A 15090-nucleotide genomic window follows, 5' to 3' on the forward strand; every position below is an offset into this window, starting at 1 on the left:
CCATGATTATTCCGTAACGAACTAAACGGATTTCGACTAGATACAGATTAAAGTAGTGGATTTAATATTTCGTAGCTTTGTAAATTTGGAATCCAAAGAATGAACTTTTCTTAAACCCTAGAAATTCCATGCTGCGTATGCACCTTTGGTCCGGGCAATGGCCGAGTGAGATGCCAGCTGGACCTAGCACATATTTTTCTATGGTAGATGTATATATTTTAGAATCATGAAGACCACAAATTTCTTATCTAAAAATTATCTGGTTCTGCGTTGAAGAAGCTCCGGAATCTTAGCACCTTTTCAGGCATCACCCGTGGACATTCTCCACCGACCACCAATAGCCCGAAAACAGCAAAAACCCTCCATGAAAAGATTAATTTATAAATAAAAATATTTTAAAAACGGAGAACCCCGAATTAATTCCGTGAGAGAGACTGTGAAGTGGGTCTACATGCAGTTAATAATTACTAACCCCCTCACGTTTCTTTCCTAAAAACGTCCCTGCTATTCTCCTCACTTAAGCCCCACCGGTTAACGGGGGATCACTCCTTGGGTTCGTGGTCACGAGGGACTGGAGGGCCACCGTGCGATCCGACGGCGCGGCTGGCGCGTCCGCTCCCACACCGACGGCCTGGATTTGCGGAATTTATCACGGGCGCGGAGACGTCTCTCCCGTTGTAGTAAGCCGGGACAGGCGCCCGCTGCCGTCGGATCACGTGGCCCCGCCACGTGGACGCTGCGGGAGGGCGGAACCGGTCGTTGGGGTGGGGCCGCGTGGGGTTTAACCGGGAGCAGCCGGTGGACGCCCCTCCCCGGGATGGCGTGGGCGTAAGCGTAAGCGAGGCGGAGTTGGGGGGTTTAAGAAGGGGGGGTGGTTTTGAGGGGTTTTGGCCAACCCACACCACCGCACCACGCACCTCCACCACCAGAAGAAAAAACCAAGGCGGAGGGCGGAGAGGAGAGCAAGGAGGGTGAAGGGGGAAAAGGGTAATAAAAATAAAAGAGGAGAGGAGAAGCAAGACGAGGAGGAAGAGGGAGCACCCAGAGGTAGGGGAGGGGGAATAATTCCGCAGGGGCTGAGGGATCTCGGCGAGTCCGGCCGCGGAGCAGCGCAGCGAGGCGGCGATCCGAGGGCGATCGGAGGCGGGCGGGCGTAGACGCCGGCGAGGTGAGCACGCCGTGCTAGTTCCGCGGAATTCTGGCGAATTATGCGGTTCTGGGGCTGGGTTTCGTGTCTTGGTGCCCCGCTGTGAGGCGCTGCTGTGTTGGGGTTTTGCTTCCGCTCTGTTTTCGTCCATCCTTGTCCGAATTCTGCTTGCTTTGCTCCGATCCGCCGCTCTGTGCTCGGATAAAGAGGTGAAATTCGCGTCTTTCCGAGATTCCGGCACATTTCAGAGTCGCGGTTTGGATTCGTGGGGTTTTGCTTAATTTCGCGTCGAATTGCTGTGGATCGGGTGCCGAGATCGGATCTGGCCTCGCTCGATTCACGTTTTTCTCGACGTTCTTGTGCGCCTGTGAGGTTTCCGGTCGCTCTTCCTTTTTTTAGTCGACGTGCCCGCTTTCCTTTTGGCAGTTGCTTGCTCCTCGCGGATTCCGATGCACGAGGTTTTTTTTTTAAAAAAAAAAGTTTTCTTCTCCTCTCTCTCACTCTCCCTTTTGATCGCTTGGCGTGCTGGTTTACCTGGCGAATTTATTTGCTTGTGCATTAAATTCAGTGGCGAAACCATCTCGCAAGAAAAAACCTGAGGTCTTAACTCGGATCACGGGTTGAAGTATGAATTCTCTCTATTTCTTCTGCTGTTTTTGTGTTTGAGTTTTGATTCGTTTTTGGAGCGCAGCCTGCTGAAAATTCTTTTCATTTGGCTGTTTCACGACTAGATCTCTCGGTTAATCGGCTTGGGGTATTGGGATTATAACTTTTGGTAATTAATTACTTCAAACGCAGTAGTACTCCTATGATCGTTCCCTGTTTAATTAATGGAATGGAGGGTTTAAAGAAGATTTATCCCAAGTCACTGCGGAGATCCCAATGAATTATTTCCTCTTCTTTTTTTTCCTACCTACTAGTACCAGCTTTCATTTGCTGATTGCTACTGTGTTCTTGCAGATTTGTGTTGGTGACAAGCCATGAACAGCGCAACCACCAGTTGTTAAGTAACCCTCCTGTAAACTTGAAGCAACCGAAGCGGAGAGCAGAAATGGTGTTCCAAAAGAGGTCCTCGTCAGAGTTGGAGGCGTCCGGTGGAGGCCAAGTCGCGGAGATGCCGCGCGTTCCCAAGTCTGCGAGGGTACGCCGTACGCGGCTTTCAGCGCATCGATTCGGCCCTCTCTTCGCTGCCCTTGGTTGGCGAGTCTGACAAGGATGGTGTTTCTTGTTCGGTGAAATGTGCAGGGCAAGAGATCGGTCAGGAAGAAGGAGGCCCAGAACCCGCCCCAGATGTCAGCATTCGACCTTCTCGCGACGGTGGCAGGGAAGCTGCTTGATGAGGGGGTGGGCTCGCTGGGGAACATGAGCGCTGGTGCCCCAGCTTTGACTGCATGCGCGAAGGATGTCCGTGTGAAGAAGGAGCAGTGTGACGAGGAAATGAAGCAGTTCAAGCATGAGGTGACAGATCAGGATAGCTGCAATGAGAGTGCAATTCTCCCGCACATTGTGTTCCAGCGGGCGGTGAATAATGCTCGGAATGAGGATCCTAAGGCGAAGTCTGAGGCCCAGGACAAGGAATCCTCCATGATCAGCTGTACCAAGGCTGAACTGGGTTGTAATTTTGGTGTGATTGCAGATAGGTGGTCGCCTGAATCCGTGGAATCAGGAGCCTTCACAGGAGATGCAGTGGCGAGCCTGATGCCACCTGCCCCAGCAGGATTTCATAAGAATGCACCCGAAATGTATAATTTGCTTGATTCAATGGATGTGGATGTCAAGCCTCCTCCTTTGGTCAGCTCTGACAGCACCGGCGAGATGCCATTGTATGGCGATAAAGTTCACCGCTCAACCTCCTTACCAAGGGTCTCGAAGGGAGTGGGGTTTTTTGCTGTAGATAGAGATGATGACGACGATAAGTCCTCTGGGTGCACTCATCCCAGCACCACCACTAACAAGGATTTCAGGTCCAATTGTACAGCTGAGTATAGTAGGGTAAGGAAGTTGCTCACCAGTAAGTACAGGAAAGTTGCTCCAGCGAGGGTTTACAAATCTGATCTTTCCTATAGTGGTAAGCACTGGAAAATCTTGATTTTTCCTTTTCTTTTAATTTCTGTAACACTACATTGATGGAATTTGTATCCAAGCCAACTCCATGTAACTTGAACTCATTGGTCCCATCAGATGTTGATCGGAAGCCTTCTTTCCGGAACAAAAAAATGCATTATACACGACAGAGGACACAAAGGAGTACATTCAAGCGTAGGAAGCTCTTTGATCGCCATTCAGTTCTAGCATCTGAATTTGGTACCGCACATGGAAAGGGAAACACGAAGAAGGTTACCGGAAGAGACTCCCATGCTGTGTCTTTGGAAGGTTTGTTTAAATTCCATCCGGAATTTGGTATTCATGTCATTTCCTGTTTTGTTACTTATCTGCGGGTAATGATTCGTCTGCAGCAAACAAGGGGACTAGTTCAACGCCATTCCAGAAATCTCGTGGGTCAAATGATTGCCATGGTAAGATTTTACTCCTCAGCAAGTTCATTTAATCTCCTACTATCTATATTTAGTCCTGAGATTGCCTTCATTTCTTGCAGTGAAACTTAAAATTAAGTCTTTTAAGGTGCCTGAACTTCTTGTTGAAATCCCAGAAAGTGCAACTGTTGGCTCACTAAAGGTATGTGCAGGACATTTCTTTATTTTTTATGTGTAAAGAGATTACAGTTTTTTAGTTTTGCTGCTCAATGGGTTTTCCAGTCGTTTAATCTGCATTTCCAATGCAGAAAACTGTTCTCGAGGCAGTGACTGCGATTCTCGGAGGTGGTCTACGTGTTGGTGTTCTTCACCATGGAAAGAAAGTTAGAGATGATAATAAAACGTTGATTCAGGCTGGTATTGGTCAGGAGGATATGCTGGACAACCTTGGCTTTTCACTTGAACCCAACTGTACACAAAACCCACAAGTCCAAGCTCCTGAAGATATCAGTTTCCTGGAAACCATTGATACTGCTGAACCCCTCGCAAGGTAACAAACCATGCTTCATAACAATTCACTGCATGCTATAATTTGAGGTGCCTTCACCCTTACCCAGATTGGTGAACTTTGTATCTGACACAGGATTGCACCTGCTGACTCGTCTTCTAAGCATGGTGAAGTTGACCTATCACAGGAGTTTGCATTAACCCCATTAGCAATGAACTACCAGGGCAGTGATCATGATTCTGTGCACTCCCCTGGGGGCGTCTCATCGCCCGATAAAGTCTCCACAAACTCGCGAGCTTTAGTTCCAGTTCCAGCTGCAGATCCCAATGCAGGAGCTATAGTTCCAGCGAATAAGTCTAAGAGGTCACCAGAGCAGGGGCAACGCAGAATCAGGCGCCCGTTCTCTGTTGCTGAAGTAGAAGCACTTGTGCTCGCAGTCGAAAAGCTTGGAACCGGAAGGTATAGTTTATTTATTCCACTCGTTCGACCTGACAGAATTTCATGGCTTCTGTATTCTCACTGTATGGTTATGGATATCATGTAGGTGGCGAGATGTTAAACTTCGCGCGTTTGACAATGCGAAGCACCGTACCTATGTTGATCTTAAGGTAAGAACTGTCAAATGCTTGACTTTGACTTCAACTAAAGACTAAAGCAAAAATATCTTTGCTTTGCATATACTCGTCAAATCTGATAACTAGTTTTCTTACTGTCCTTTCCTGATTTATTTATTGATCCTCTCGATTTCCTTCTCTTTTTTTTTTTGCCAAACCTTTTAATTGCCTGTGAAAAGGAGTCTTTTGCATGGGTTTGTCTACGTAATACGTATGCTTTATGCAAATTCCTAGTGAGGTTAGGTTACTTGGCCGATTTAATCAATAGTTTGGCACTTGTGGGTTTTAGGCCTACTCACCTAACAGGTGCGTGCTGTTTCTGTGTTCTTTATTTGAAAGTTTTCTGCCAGACTCTTGTTCTTGAAAAACTTGTGTCCTTGTGATTCAGTTGGTGCTGTTCCCACGCATCAGCTTTGTAGTTTGGCTGGGTCATGTTAGCTTTAGTACCAGAATGCTTCACCTGGAAACAAAGGAGACCCATTCTTGCACGTCAACTAACCCGATCCGGACTTTGGAGAAAAAACAAGTCCAGCTCAGGGATCAGATAACCTTTCCTTTATTAGACTGGAAGCTTCTTGGCTGCTTTGCACTGTACATTGCTGCATTCTCTGGTCAGATTTTAACGATGACTTTGAAAGTTTGAACAGGCAATGGATTAACCGTGTCGAAATTGTGGTGCGAACAGGACAAATGGAAGACGCTGGTGCACACCGCGAGCATCTCGCCGCAGCAGCGGCGTGGCGAGCCGGTGCCTCAGGAGCTGCTCGACCGGGTCCTGGCGGCCCAGGCCTACTGGTCCCAGCAGCAAGCCAAGCTCCAGCCTAAGACGCCCCCGCTGCTGGCTGAGGCTCGCTTGCTCACCTAATAAATTCGATGATCCTGGCTGATGGCCTCCTCCGAGGCCGTTGCAGCCTTTGTATAAAGTCAGTAAGTCAGTCAGTCCCTTCACAGGAGGTTTAAGGAAGATATATTAGGAAAAAAAAGAATACACATATAAGGTACAAGAAGCATTGACCGATTTGTTGTAATATCTACTCACCAACAGATATTCTTTAAGCCAGGATTCTCTCTCCTTGTGAATTTAACCAAAGGAAAGGGTATTTCTTTGGCAAATTGTACATGTTGATGGTGGAAGAAGAAGATGATCCATGAACTGAGATCTGGGGTGCCATTGCTCACAATTTTTGCAGTTGTGACTGAGAAATTGAAGGTCCTGCTTGACCAAGCTCGGCTCCGGCTCCGGCTTTTGGATTCTCCTGCGAAGAAGTTGTTGCCTCCTCGCAGAAGCTGAGAGCCGAACAGTGTATTTGGTTTGAATTGCAGCCTATAGTATAATTTGATTCACCCGTACAGACGGCCACAAAAAGCCGTAAAGGGAGGGTAGCTTCTTTTGTTGAGTCTAGGCTTGCGAGCTGGGCCAAAGCGGCACCGAAAGAAAGCTTCAGATTCTTTTGTTCAATTAAATTCATTCTTTTGTTAGTGGACAGTGACGGAAGGATAGGACATTAGGAGGGATGGATCTTTGGTTCTCTTTTCCTTTTTTTTCTTCTATTAAATTAGTTGTACTATGTTATGTCACCAATCTTGTAGTTACCCTCAAATTTGTAATTGATGAAATTAAGAAATTGGAAGGAAATGCTTTCGTACCACTTCGCTACCCTTTTAAATTATGGATCTCATCCAGCATTTGATCGCGTTCCTGTGATTAGTTTTCGTGCCGACACCCAGCAGGTGAGCCTGCCTGGGATCGGGCCTCAATTAGATCCTTATTAATCTTTTGTCCTGTGTCAGAGTACTGCCGCTGGAGTTTAATTATTGGAGATTCTTATCCATTAGCCCCAATCATAACCCAATGTGCTAAAAGTTACTGGCACCATGCCATCGAATAAAGTTTGTAACTGCTGACTGTTGGACCGACGCCTATTCATAGTAAAAATTTTGACTAGTTAGTTGTTCGTGCATCCCTATGGTATCTATATATCATATTGATAGATATTATTTAAATAAGATAGTTATTCAAACATAATTTAAACTCATAAACGTATAGATTAGTTGAACGTGAATGATGATGTATGTGGTGTCGGGAAAGATAAGATGAAGTTTTCTCTCTCGTTTTTTTCACGCTCGTGAGATCATTAACGGTGAGAGAGGCAGTGCTGGACTATAAATAATCAAATAAGATGGGTTTAGTGGGTCTGCCTAAGGCACGACCCAGTTAATAGTGTCATGGTCTGATCTGATACGATTTGAATTGGACCTATGACGTGTCTATGTCGTTTTCTTGGCTCGTAGTGTCAGCCCAGTCTAGCATATTTTTTATTTTAAACTTATTAGTGTATATATATTTATACTACCTAACCTTTTATGTAATACAAATCAACATGTGGAGCAGTGGTTAAGAAGTGGTAGTTTGTTCTTTTTGACATGGGTTCAATCCCTATTTAACTTGTATTTTTTGGATTTTTTGTGGACGCATGTGTGTGGGGAGAAATTATTTTCACACGCTGAATTCTACAATCTTTAATCCGAACAAACTAATATAGTGATCAATATAACTAATTATTTATTAGTGCTTTTTAATAGCTCAAAAAAGCTGGATTAAGGTATGGAGGTGATCCCAAAGATCAACACATTAAGAATAATCTTAGAATAATCATTAATATACTAGATCATACAAAACCCTAGTTAGCTCGTATATTTTGGATTTCTTGTAGAGCGTGGGGAGATTATTTTTCGCAGGTGAGAGACGCATGTGTGGAGATAGAGATAGATGCTGCAGTTCGAACGACTATCTTTAATCCGAGACGAACAAACTAATATAATGATCAATATAACTAATTATTTATTAGTGCTTTTTAATAGTTCAAAAAGGTTGGACGAAGGTAAGAGGTGATCCCAAAGATCAACGCATTAAGAAAAATCTTAGAATAATTATTAATATACAAGATCATACAAGAGTCTAAGATATAAGGTAAAAGAAGACTGAACAAAAACACACGATGAAACAAAGAAAAATAGTTTACTCAGCATCACCTAGCATATCCGTAGAGGCACTGATAAAACACTGGATAGTAATAATACTTTACTAAAAAGACTACTAATATAGAGTACACCAAACACACTAGTGTGCACTCGATAGGATAGCACATAGGACACTTAAAGAGATGTATAATGTGTTTCAGGAGATCTACACGACATTGAACGCGCCCGGTGTACTATTGGATATCCTAACGGACAGGGTACTTATCGGGGACCATAATTAGGGGTACCCTCAAGACGCCTAATTCTCAGCTGGTAACCCCCATCAGCATAAAGCTGCAGAGGCCTGATGAGTGCGATTAAGTCAGGGATCAGTCCATACGAGCGACTCGATCACGCCTCGCCCGAGCCTAGCCTCGGGCAAGGGCAGCCGACCCCGAGGGGTTTCCGTCTCGCCCGAGGCCCCCCTTTTAACGGCGGACACATCTCCGGCTCGCCCGAGGCTTTGCCTTCGCTAAGAAGCAACCCTGACTAAATCGCCGCGCCGACCGACCGAGTCGCAGGAGCATTTAATGCAAAGGTGGCCTGACACCTTTATCCTGACGCGCGCCCCCCGGCAGAGCCGAAGTGACCGCCGTCACTTCGCCGCTCCACTGACCGGTCTGACAGAAGGACAGCGCCGCCTGCACCACTCCGACTGCAGTGCCACTTGACAGAGTGAGACTGACAGGCAGTCAGGCCTTGCCAAAGGCGCCATAGGAAACTCCGCTCCGCCCGACCCAGGGCTCGGACTCGGGCCAGGCCCCGGAAGACGGCGAACTCTGCTCCGCCCGACCCAGGGCTCGGACTCGGGCTAGGCCCCGGAAGACGGCGAACTCTGCTCCGCCCGACCCAGGGCTCGGACTCGGGCTAGGCCCCGGAAGACGGCGAACTCCGCTCCGCCCGACCCAGGGCTCGGACTCGGGCCAGGCCCCGGAAGACGGCGAACTCCGCTCCGCCCGACCCAGGGCTCGGACTCGGGCTAGGCCCCGGAAGACGGCGAACTCCGCTCCGCCCGACCCAGGGCTCGGACTCGGGCTAGGCCCCGGAAGACGACGAACTCCGATCCGCCCGACCCAGGGCTCGGACTCGGGCTAAGACCCGGAAGACGGCGAACTCCGCTCCGCCCGACCCAGGGCTCGGACTCGGGCTCAGCCCCAGAAGACGACGAACTCCGCTTCACCCGACCCCGGGGCTCGGACACCGCCCTGGCCTCTACCGACGACCTCCGCCTCGCCCGACCCAAGGGCTCGGACTCGGCCTCGGCCATGAAGGACAGACTCGACCCCGGCTTCGGAGGAGCCTCCACGTCGCCCGACCTAGGGCACAGGCCCGCCACGTCAACAGGAAGCGCCCTCATCACCCTACCCCGAGCTGACTCAAGCCGCAGAGAACAAGACCGGTGTCCCATCCGGCTAGCTCCGCCAGATAGGCAATGATGGCGCCCCGCTAGCCCTGTGACGACGGCGGCACTCAGCTCCCTTACGGAAGCAGGGGGACGTCAGCAAGGACCCAACCGCTCCGACAGCTGTCCCTCCGCCAGGCTCCGTTGCTCCTCCGACAGCCACGACATCACACCAGCAGGGTGCCAAGACCTCTCCGGCTGCCACATGGGCATGTACTTAGGGCGCTAGCTCTCCCCCCCGCTAGACACGTAGCACTCTGCTACACCCCCATTGTACACCTGGCTCCTCTCCTTACGCCTATAAAAGGAAGGACCAGGACCTTCTTAGAGAAGGTTGGCCGCGCGGGGACGAGGACGGGACAGGCGCTCTCTTGGGGCCGCTCGCTTCCCTCACCCGCGTGGACGCTTGTAACCCCCTACTGCAAGCGCACCCGACCTGGGCGTGGGACGAACACGAAGGCCGCGGGATTTCCACCTCTCTCACGCCCGTCTCCGGCCACCTCGCTTCCCCCCTTCGCGCTCGCCCACGCGCTCGACCCATCTGGGCTGGGGCACGCGGCACTCACTCGTCGGCTTAGGGACCCCCCGGTCTCGAAACACCGACAGTTGGCGCGCCAGGTAGGGGCCTGCTGCGTGTTGACGAGCAGTTTCCCGTCAAGCTCCAGATGGGCAGTCTCCGACAACCTCTCCAACCCGGGACGGTGCTCCGTTTCGGGAGTCTTGAGTTCATGTCCCTCGACGGCAGCTACGACATGATACTCCTTCCACCGCCGCGCGACAACGACAATGGCGGCCGACAACCCGCCCGCCGGCGGTGGAATCGACGACATCTTCCCCGCGTGGTGGAAGAACGACATTCGAGCTCGCCCCGTCCTCTCCCCCGCCAACGGAGGAGGAGGCGGGGCAACCAAGGCCAAGCGGGAGGCCGCGCTTCGTCGGCTGTCGAGCGAATCGACGCCCCCAGCGCACCAACAGGGGGCGCGTCGGGCGTCGACCTCGCGTTTGAGACGAAGGCGAGCGCCGTCCCCCCGCGACACACCAATCCCGAGCAAGTGGACGACGCCAGCACGCTCGCGGAGGGCCTGCAGGACGTCGCCCTCGTACCTAAGACGACGGCGCAATCAGTCCCCGACATGACTATGTCGCTCCTCGTCGACCAAAAGGTACTAACTGATTCCCATCCTACGTCATTTCGACTCGGCCTCAACCCGCCTAGCGACCTCGCTTTGGCGGGCGCTCTTGTTGAGGCGAGTGCAACCCCTCTGGGGTTTCGTATGCGGTCGCCTTGGGACCGATTGACGGACGTCTCGACCTACGGGCCCTATGGGTCCGAGGAAGATGACGATCCCAGCATCTGTTGGGATTTCTCTGGATTTGGCAACCCCAGTGCCATGCAGGACTTTATGACCGCATGTGACTACTGCCTCTCCGACTGTTCCGACGGTAGCCGCAGCCTTGACGACGAGGACTGCGGCCCAAGCCGCGAATGTTTCCACGTCGAGCTAGGGGATCCCTCCGAAGGCAACCATCCCGGCATGCCGGAGGACGGTGATCTCCCTAGGCCGGTGCCTCGCGCCGACATCCCGCGGGAGCTAGCTGTGGTCCCCGTTCCGGCGGGGGGTCACGACCCACAGCTCGAGCAAGTCCGCGAGGCGCTGGCCAGGCTCGACGAGGGAGCAGGAGCGCTCGAGTCGATCCGCCGGGACGTCGGGCAGGTATGGGCGGGCCAACCCCCGGCCGGAGAAATACGTCACCTGCCCCAGGGTTTCCAGCACCGCGTCGCCAACGACGTCAGGGTCAGGCCGCCACCCGCATCCAGCGGGGTCGGTCAGAACTTGGCAGCCGCAGCGATGCTCCTCCGCGCGATGCCGGAGCCATCAACCACCGAGGGTCGGCGAATCCAGGGAGAGCTCAAGAATCTTCTGGAAGGCGCTGCGGCCCGACGGGCCGAGAGCTCTGCCTCCCGAAGGCAGGGATACCCCTCGGAACCTCAAGCCGCGACTTCCCGATTCATGCGGGAAGCCTCGGTCTACACCGGGCGCACGCGCAACACCGCGCCTGCGGCCGTGGGCCACCTCGGCAACGAGCACCATCGTCGCGACCGTCGGGCCCACCTCGACGAAAGGGTGCACCGAGGCTACCACCCCAGGCGTGGGGGACGCTACGACAGCGGGGAGGATCGGAGTCCCTCGCCCGAACCACCCGGTCCACAGGCCTTCAGTCGGGCCATCCGACGGGCGCCGTTCCCGGCCCGGTTCCGACCCCCGACTACTATCACAAAGTACTCGGGGGAAACGAGACCGGAACTGTGGCTCGCGGACTACCGCCTGGCCTGCCAACTGGGTGGAACGGACGACGACAACCTCATCATCCGCAACCTCCCCCTGTTCCTCTCCGACACTGCTCGCGCCTGGTTGGAGCACCTGCCTCCGGGGCAGATCTCCAACTGGGATGATTTGGTCCAAGCCTTCGCCGGCAATTTCCAAGGCACGTACGTGCGCCCCGGGAATTCCTGGGACCTTCGAAGCTACCGGCAACAGCCGGGAGAGTCTCTTCGGGACTACATCCGGCGATTCTCGAAGCAGCGCACCGAGCTGCCCAACATCACCGACTCAGATGTCATCGGCGCGTTCCTTGCCGGCACCACCTGCCGCGACCTAGTGAGCAAGTTGGGTCGCAAGACCCCCACCAGGGCGAGCGAGCTGATGGACATCGCCACCAAGTTCGCCTCTGGCCAGAGGCGGTCGAGGCCATCTTCCGAAAGGACAAGCAGCCCCAGGGCCGCCCGTCGGAAGAGGCTCCCGAGGCGTCTACTCCGCGCGGCGCCAAGAAGAAAGGCAAGAAGAAGTCGCAAGCGAAACGCGACGCCGCCGACGCGGACCTTGTCGCTGCCGCCGAGTACAAGAACCCTCGGAAGCCCCCCGGAGGTGCTAACCTCTTCGACAAGATGCTCAAGGAGTCGTGCCCCTACCATCAGGGGCCCGTCAAGCACACCCTCGAGGAGTGTGTCATGCTTCGGCGCCACTTCCACAAGGCCGGGCCACCCGCAGAGGGTGGCAGGGCCCGCGACGACGACAAAAAGGAAGATCACCAAGCAGGAGAGTTCCCTGAGGTCCGCGATTGCTTCATGATCTACGGAGGGCATGCGGCGAATGCCTCGGCTCGGCATCGCAAGCAAGAGCGCCGGGAGGTCTGCTCGGTGAAGGTGGCGGCGCCAGTCTACCTAGACTGGTCCGACAAGCCCATCACCTTCGACCAAGCTGACCACCCCGACCACGTGTCGAGCCCGGGGAAATACCCGCTCGTCGTCGACCCCATCGTCGGCGACGTCAGGCTCACCAAGGTCCTGATGGATGGGGGCAGCTGCCTCAACATCATCTACGCCGAGACCCTCAGGCTCCTGCGCGTCGATCTGTCCTCCGTCCGAGCAGGCGCTGCGCCCTTCCACGGGATCATTCCTGGGAAGCGCGTCCAGCCCCTCGGATGGCTCGACCTTCCCGTCTGCTTCGGAACGCCCTCCAACTTCCGAAGGGAGACTTTGACGTTCGAGGTGGTCGGGTTCCGAGGAACCTACCACGCGGTATTGGGGAGGCCATGCTACGCGAAGTTCATGGCCGTCCCCAACTACACCTACCTGAAGCTCAAGATGCCGGGCCCCAACGGGGTCATCACCGTCGGCCCCACGTACAAACACGCGTTCGAATGCGACGTGGAGTGCGTGGAGTACGCCGAGGCCCTCGCCGAGTCCGAGGCCCTCATCGCCGACCTGGAGAACCTCTCCAAAGAGGTGCCAGACGTGAAGCGACATGCCGGCAACTTCGAGCCAGCGGAGACGGTTAAGGCTGTCCCTCTCGACCCCAGTGGCGACATCTCCAAGCAGATCCGGATCGGTTCCGGGCTCGACCCCAAATAGGAAGCAGTGCTCGTCGACTTTCTCCGTGCAAACGCCGACGTCTTTGCGTGGAGTCCCTCGGACATGCCCGGCATACCGAGGGATGTCGCCGAGCACTCGCTGGATATTCGGGCCGGAGCCTGACCCGTCAGGCAGCCTCTGCGCCGATTCGACGAGGAGAAGCGCAGAGTGATAGGCGAGGAGATCCACGAGCTAATGGCAGCAGGATTCATCAAAGAGGTATTCCATCCCGAATGGCTTGCCAACCCTGTGCTTGTGAGAACGAAAGGGGGGAAATGGCGGATGTGTGTAGACTACACTGGTCTCAACAAAGCATGTCCGAAGGTTCCCTACCCTCTACCTCGCATCGATTAGATCGTGGATTCCACTGCTGGGTGCGAAACCCTGTCCTTCCTCGATGCCTACTCAGGGTATCATCAAATCCGGATGAAAGAGTCCGACCAGCTCGCGACTTCTTTCATCACGCCCTTCGGCATGTACTGCTATGTCACCATGCCGTTCGGTTTGAGGAACGCGGGTGCGACGTACCAGCGGTGCATGAACCATGTGTTCGGCGAACACATCGGTCGCACGGTTGAGGCTTACGTCGATGACATCGTAGTCAAGACAAGGAAAGCTTCCGACCTCCTCTCCGACCTTGAAGTGACATTCCAGTATCTCAAGGCAAAAGGCGTCAAGCTCAATCCCGAGAAGTGTGTCTTCGGGGTGCCCCGGGGCATGCTCTTGGGGTTCATCATATCCAAGCGGGGTATTGAAGCCAACCCGAAGAAGATCGCAGCCATCACCAGCATGGGGCCCATCAAGGACTTAAAAGGTGTATAGAGGGTCATGGGATGTCTCGCGGCCCTGAGCCGCTTCATCTCACGCCTCGGTGAAAGAGGTCTGCCTCTGTACCGCCTGTTAAGGAAGGCCGAGTGTTTCGCTTGGACCCCTGAGGCCGAGGAAGCTCTCGGGAACCTGAAGGCGCTTCTTACAAAGGCGCCTATCTTGGTACCCCCAGCTGATGGAGAAGCCCTCTTGGTCTACGTCGCCGCGACCACTCAGGTGGTTAGCGCCGCGATTGTGGTCGAGAGGCAAGAAGAAGGGCATGCATTGCCCGTTCAGAGGCCAGTTTACTTCGTCAGCGAGGTACTGTCCGAAACCAAGATTCGCTACCCACAAGTTCAGAAGCTGCTGTATGCAGTGATCCTGACGAGGCGGAAGTTGCGACACTACTTCGAGTCTCACCCGGTAACTGTGGTGTCATCCTTCCCCCTGGGGGAGATCATCCAGTGCCGAGAGGCCTCGGGCAGGATTGCGAAGTGGGCGGTGGAAATCATGGGCGAGACAATCTCGTTCGCCCCTCGGAAGTCCATCAAGTCCCAGGTATTGGCGGACTTCGTAGCCGAATGGGTCGACACCCAGCTGCCGACGGCTCCGATCCAACCGGAGCTCTGGACCATGTTTTTCGACGGGTCGCTGATGAAGACGGGAGCCGGCGCGGGCCTGTACTTCATCTCGCCCCTCAGGAAACACCTACGCTACGTGCTACGCCTCCATTTCCCGGCGTCCAACAATGTGGCTGAGTACGAGGCTCTGGTCAACGGGTTGCGGATCGCCATCGAGCTAGGGGTCAGACGCCTCGACGCCCGCGGTGACTCGCAGCTCGTCATCGACCAAGTCATGAAGAACTCCCACTGCCGCGACCCGAAGATGGAGGCCTACTGCGATGAGGTTCGGCGCCTGGAAGACAAGTTCTACGGGCTCGAGCTTAACCACATCGCTCGGCGCTACAACGAGACTGTGGACGAGCTGGCAAAAATAGCCTCGGGGCGAACGACGGTTCCCCCGGACGTCTTCTCCCAGGATCTGCACCAACCCTCCGTCAAGATCAACGACACGCCCGAGCCCGAGGCACCCTCGGTCCAGCCCGAGGCGTCCTCGGTTCAGCCCGAGGTACCCTCAGCCCCCAAGGGCGAGGCGCTGCGCGTCGAGGAGGAGCGGAGCGGGGCCACGCCTGATCGAGATTGGC

The 15090-nt window shown here is 53.9% G+C and overlaps 1 protein-coding gene across 3 annotated transcripts; it reads left to right on the forward strand.

Moving 5' to 3' along the window:
* The first annotated feature begins 845 nt into the window (after positions 1-845).
* Positions 846-6392, forward strand: LOC542534 (initiator-binding protein 2). 3 transcript variants are annotated; one of them, XM_020540541.3, is made up of 10 exons: positions 846-1168; positions 2108-2288; positions 2393-3215; positions 3329-3520; positions 3604-3663; positions 3744-3823; positions 3930-4171; positions 4265-4588; positions 4674-4737; positions 5391-6392. In XM_020540541.3, exons 2-10 carry the CDS (start codon positions 2199-2201, stop codon positions 5400-5402), a joined length of 1887 nt encoding a protein of 628 aa, XP_020396130.1. In that variant the 5' UTR covers positions 846-1168; positions 2108-2198; the 3' UTR covers positions 5403-6392. The 3 variants fall into 3 exon arrangements, with proteins under 3 accessions (XP_020396130.1, NP_001311227.1, XP_020396128.1); NM_001324298.1 differs by having other exon boundaries at positions 905-1168; positions 5429-6391; XM_020540539.2 differs by lacking the exon at positions 846-1168 and adding an exon at positions 1601-1772 and having other exon boundaries at positions 5429-6392.
* Positions 6393-15090: the final 8698 nt, after the last annotated feature.

Source organism: Zea mays, chromosome 1 (genome assembly GCF_902167145.1).
Source record: "Zea mays cultivar B73 chromosome 1, Zm-B73-REFERENCE-NAM-5.0, whole genome shotgun sequence".
Lineage (NCBI taxonomy): Eukaryota > Viridiplantae > Streptophyta > Magnoliopsida > Poales > Poaceae > Zea > Zea mays.

Bases quoted from the DNA above. Each gene is read 5' to 3' on its own strand.
- LOC542534 (NM_001324298.1), top strand. From the start codon at position 2,199: ATGGTGTTCCAAAAGAGGTCCTCGTCAGAGTTGGAGGCGTCCGGTGGA. The intron at 4,172-4,264 runs GTAACAAACCAT...TATCTGACACAG, and splicing joins ACTGCTGAACCCCTCGCAAG to GATTGCACCTGCTGACTCGT. The intron at 4,589-4,673 runs GTATAGTTTATT...GATATCATGTAG, and splicing joins GAAAAGCTTGGAACCGGAAG to GTGGCGAGATGTTAAACTTC.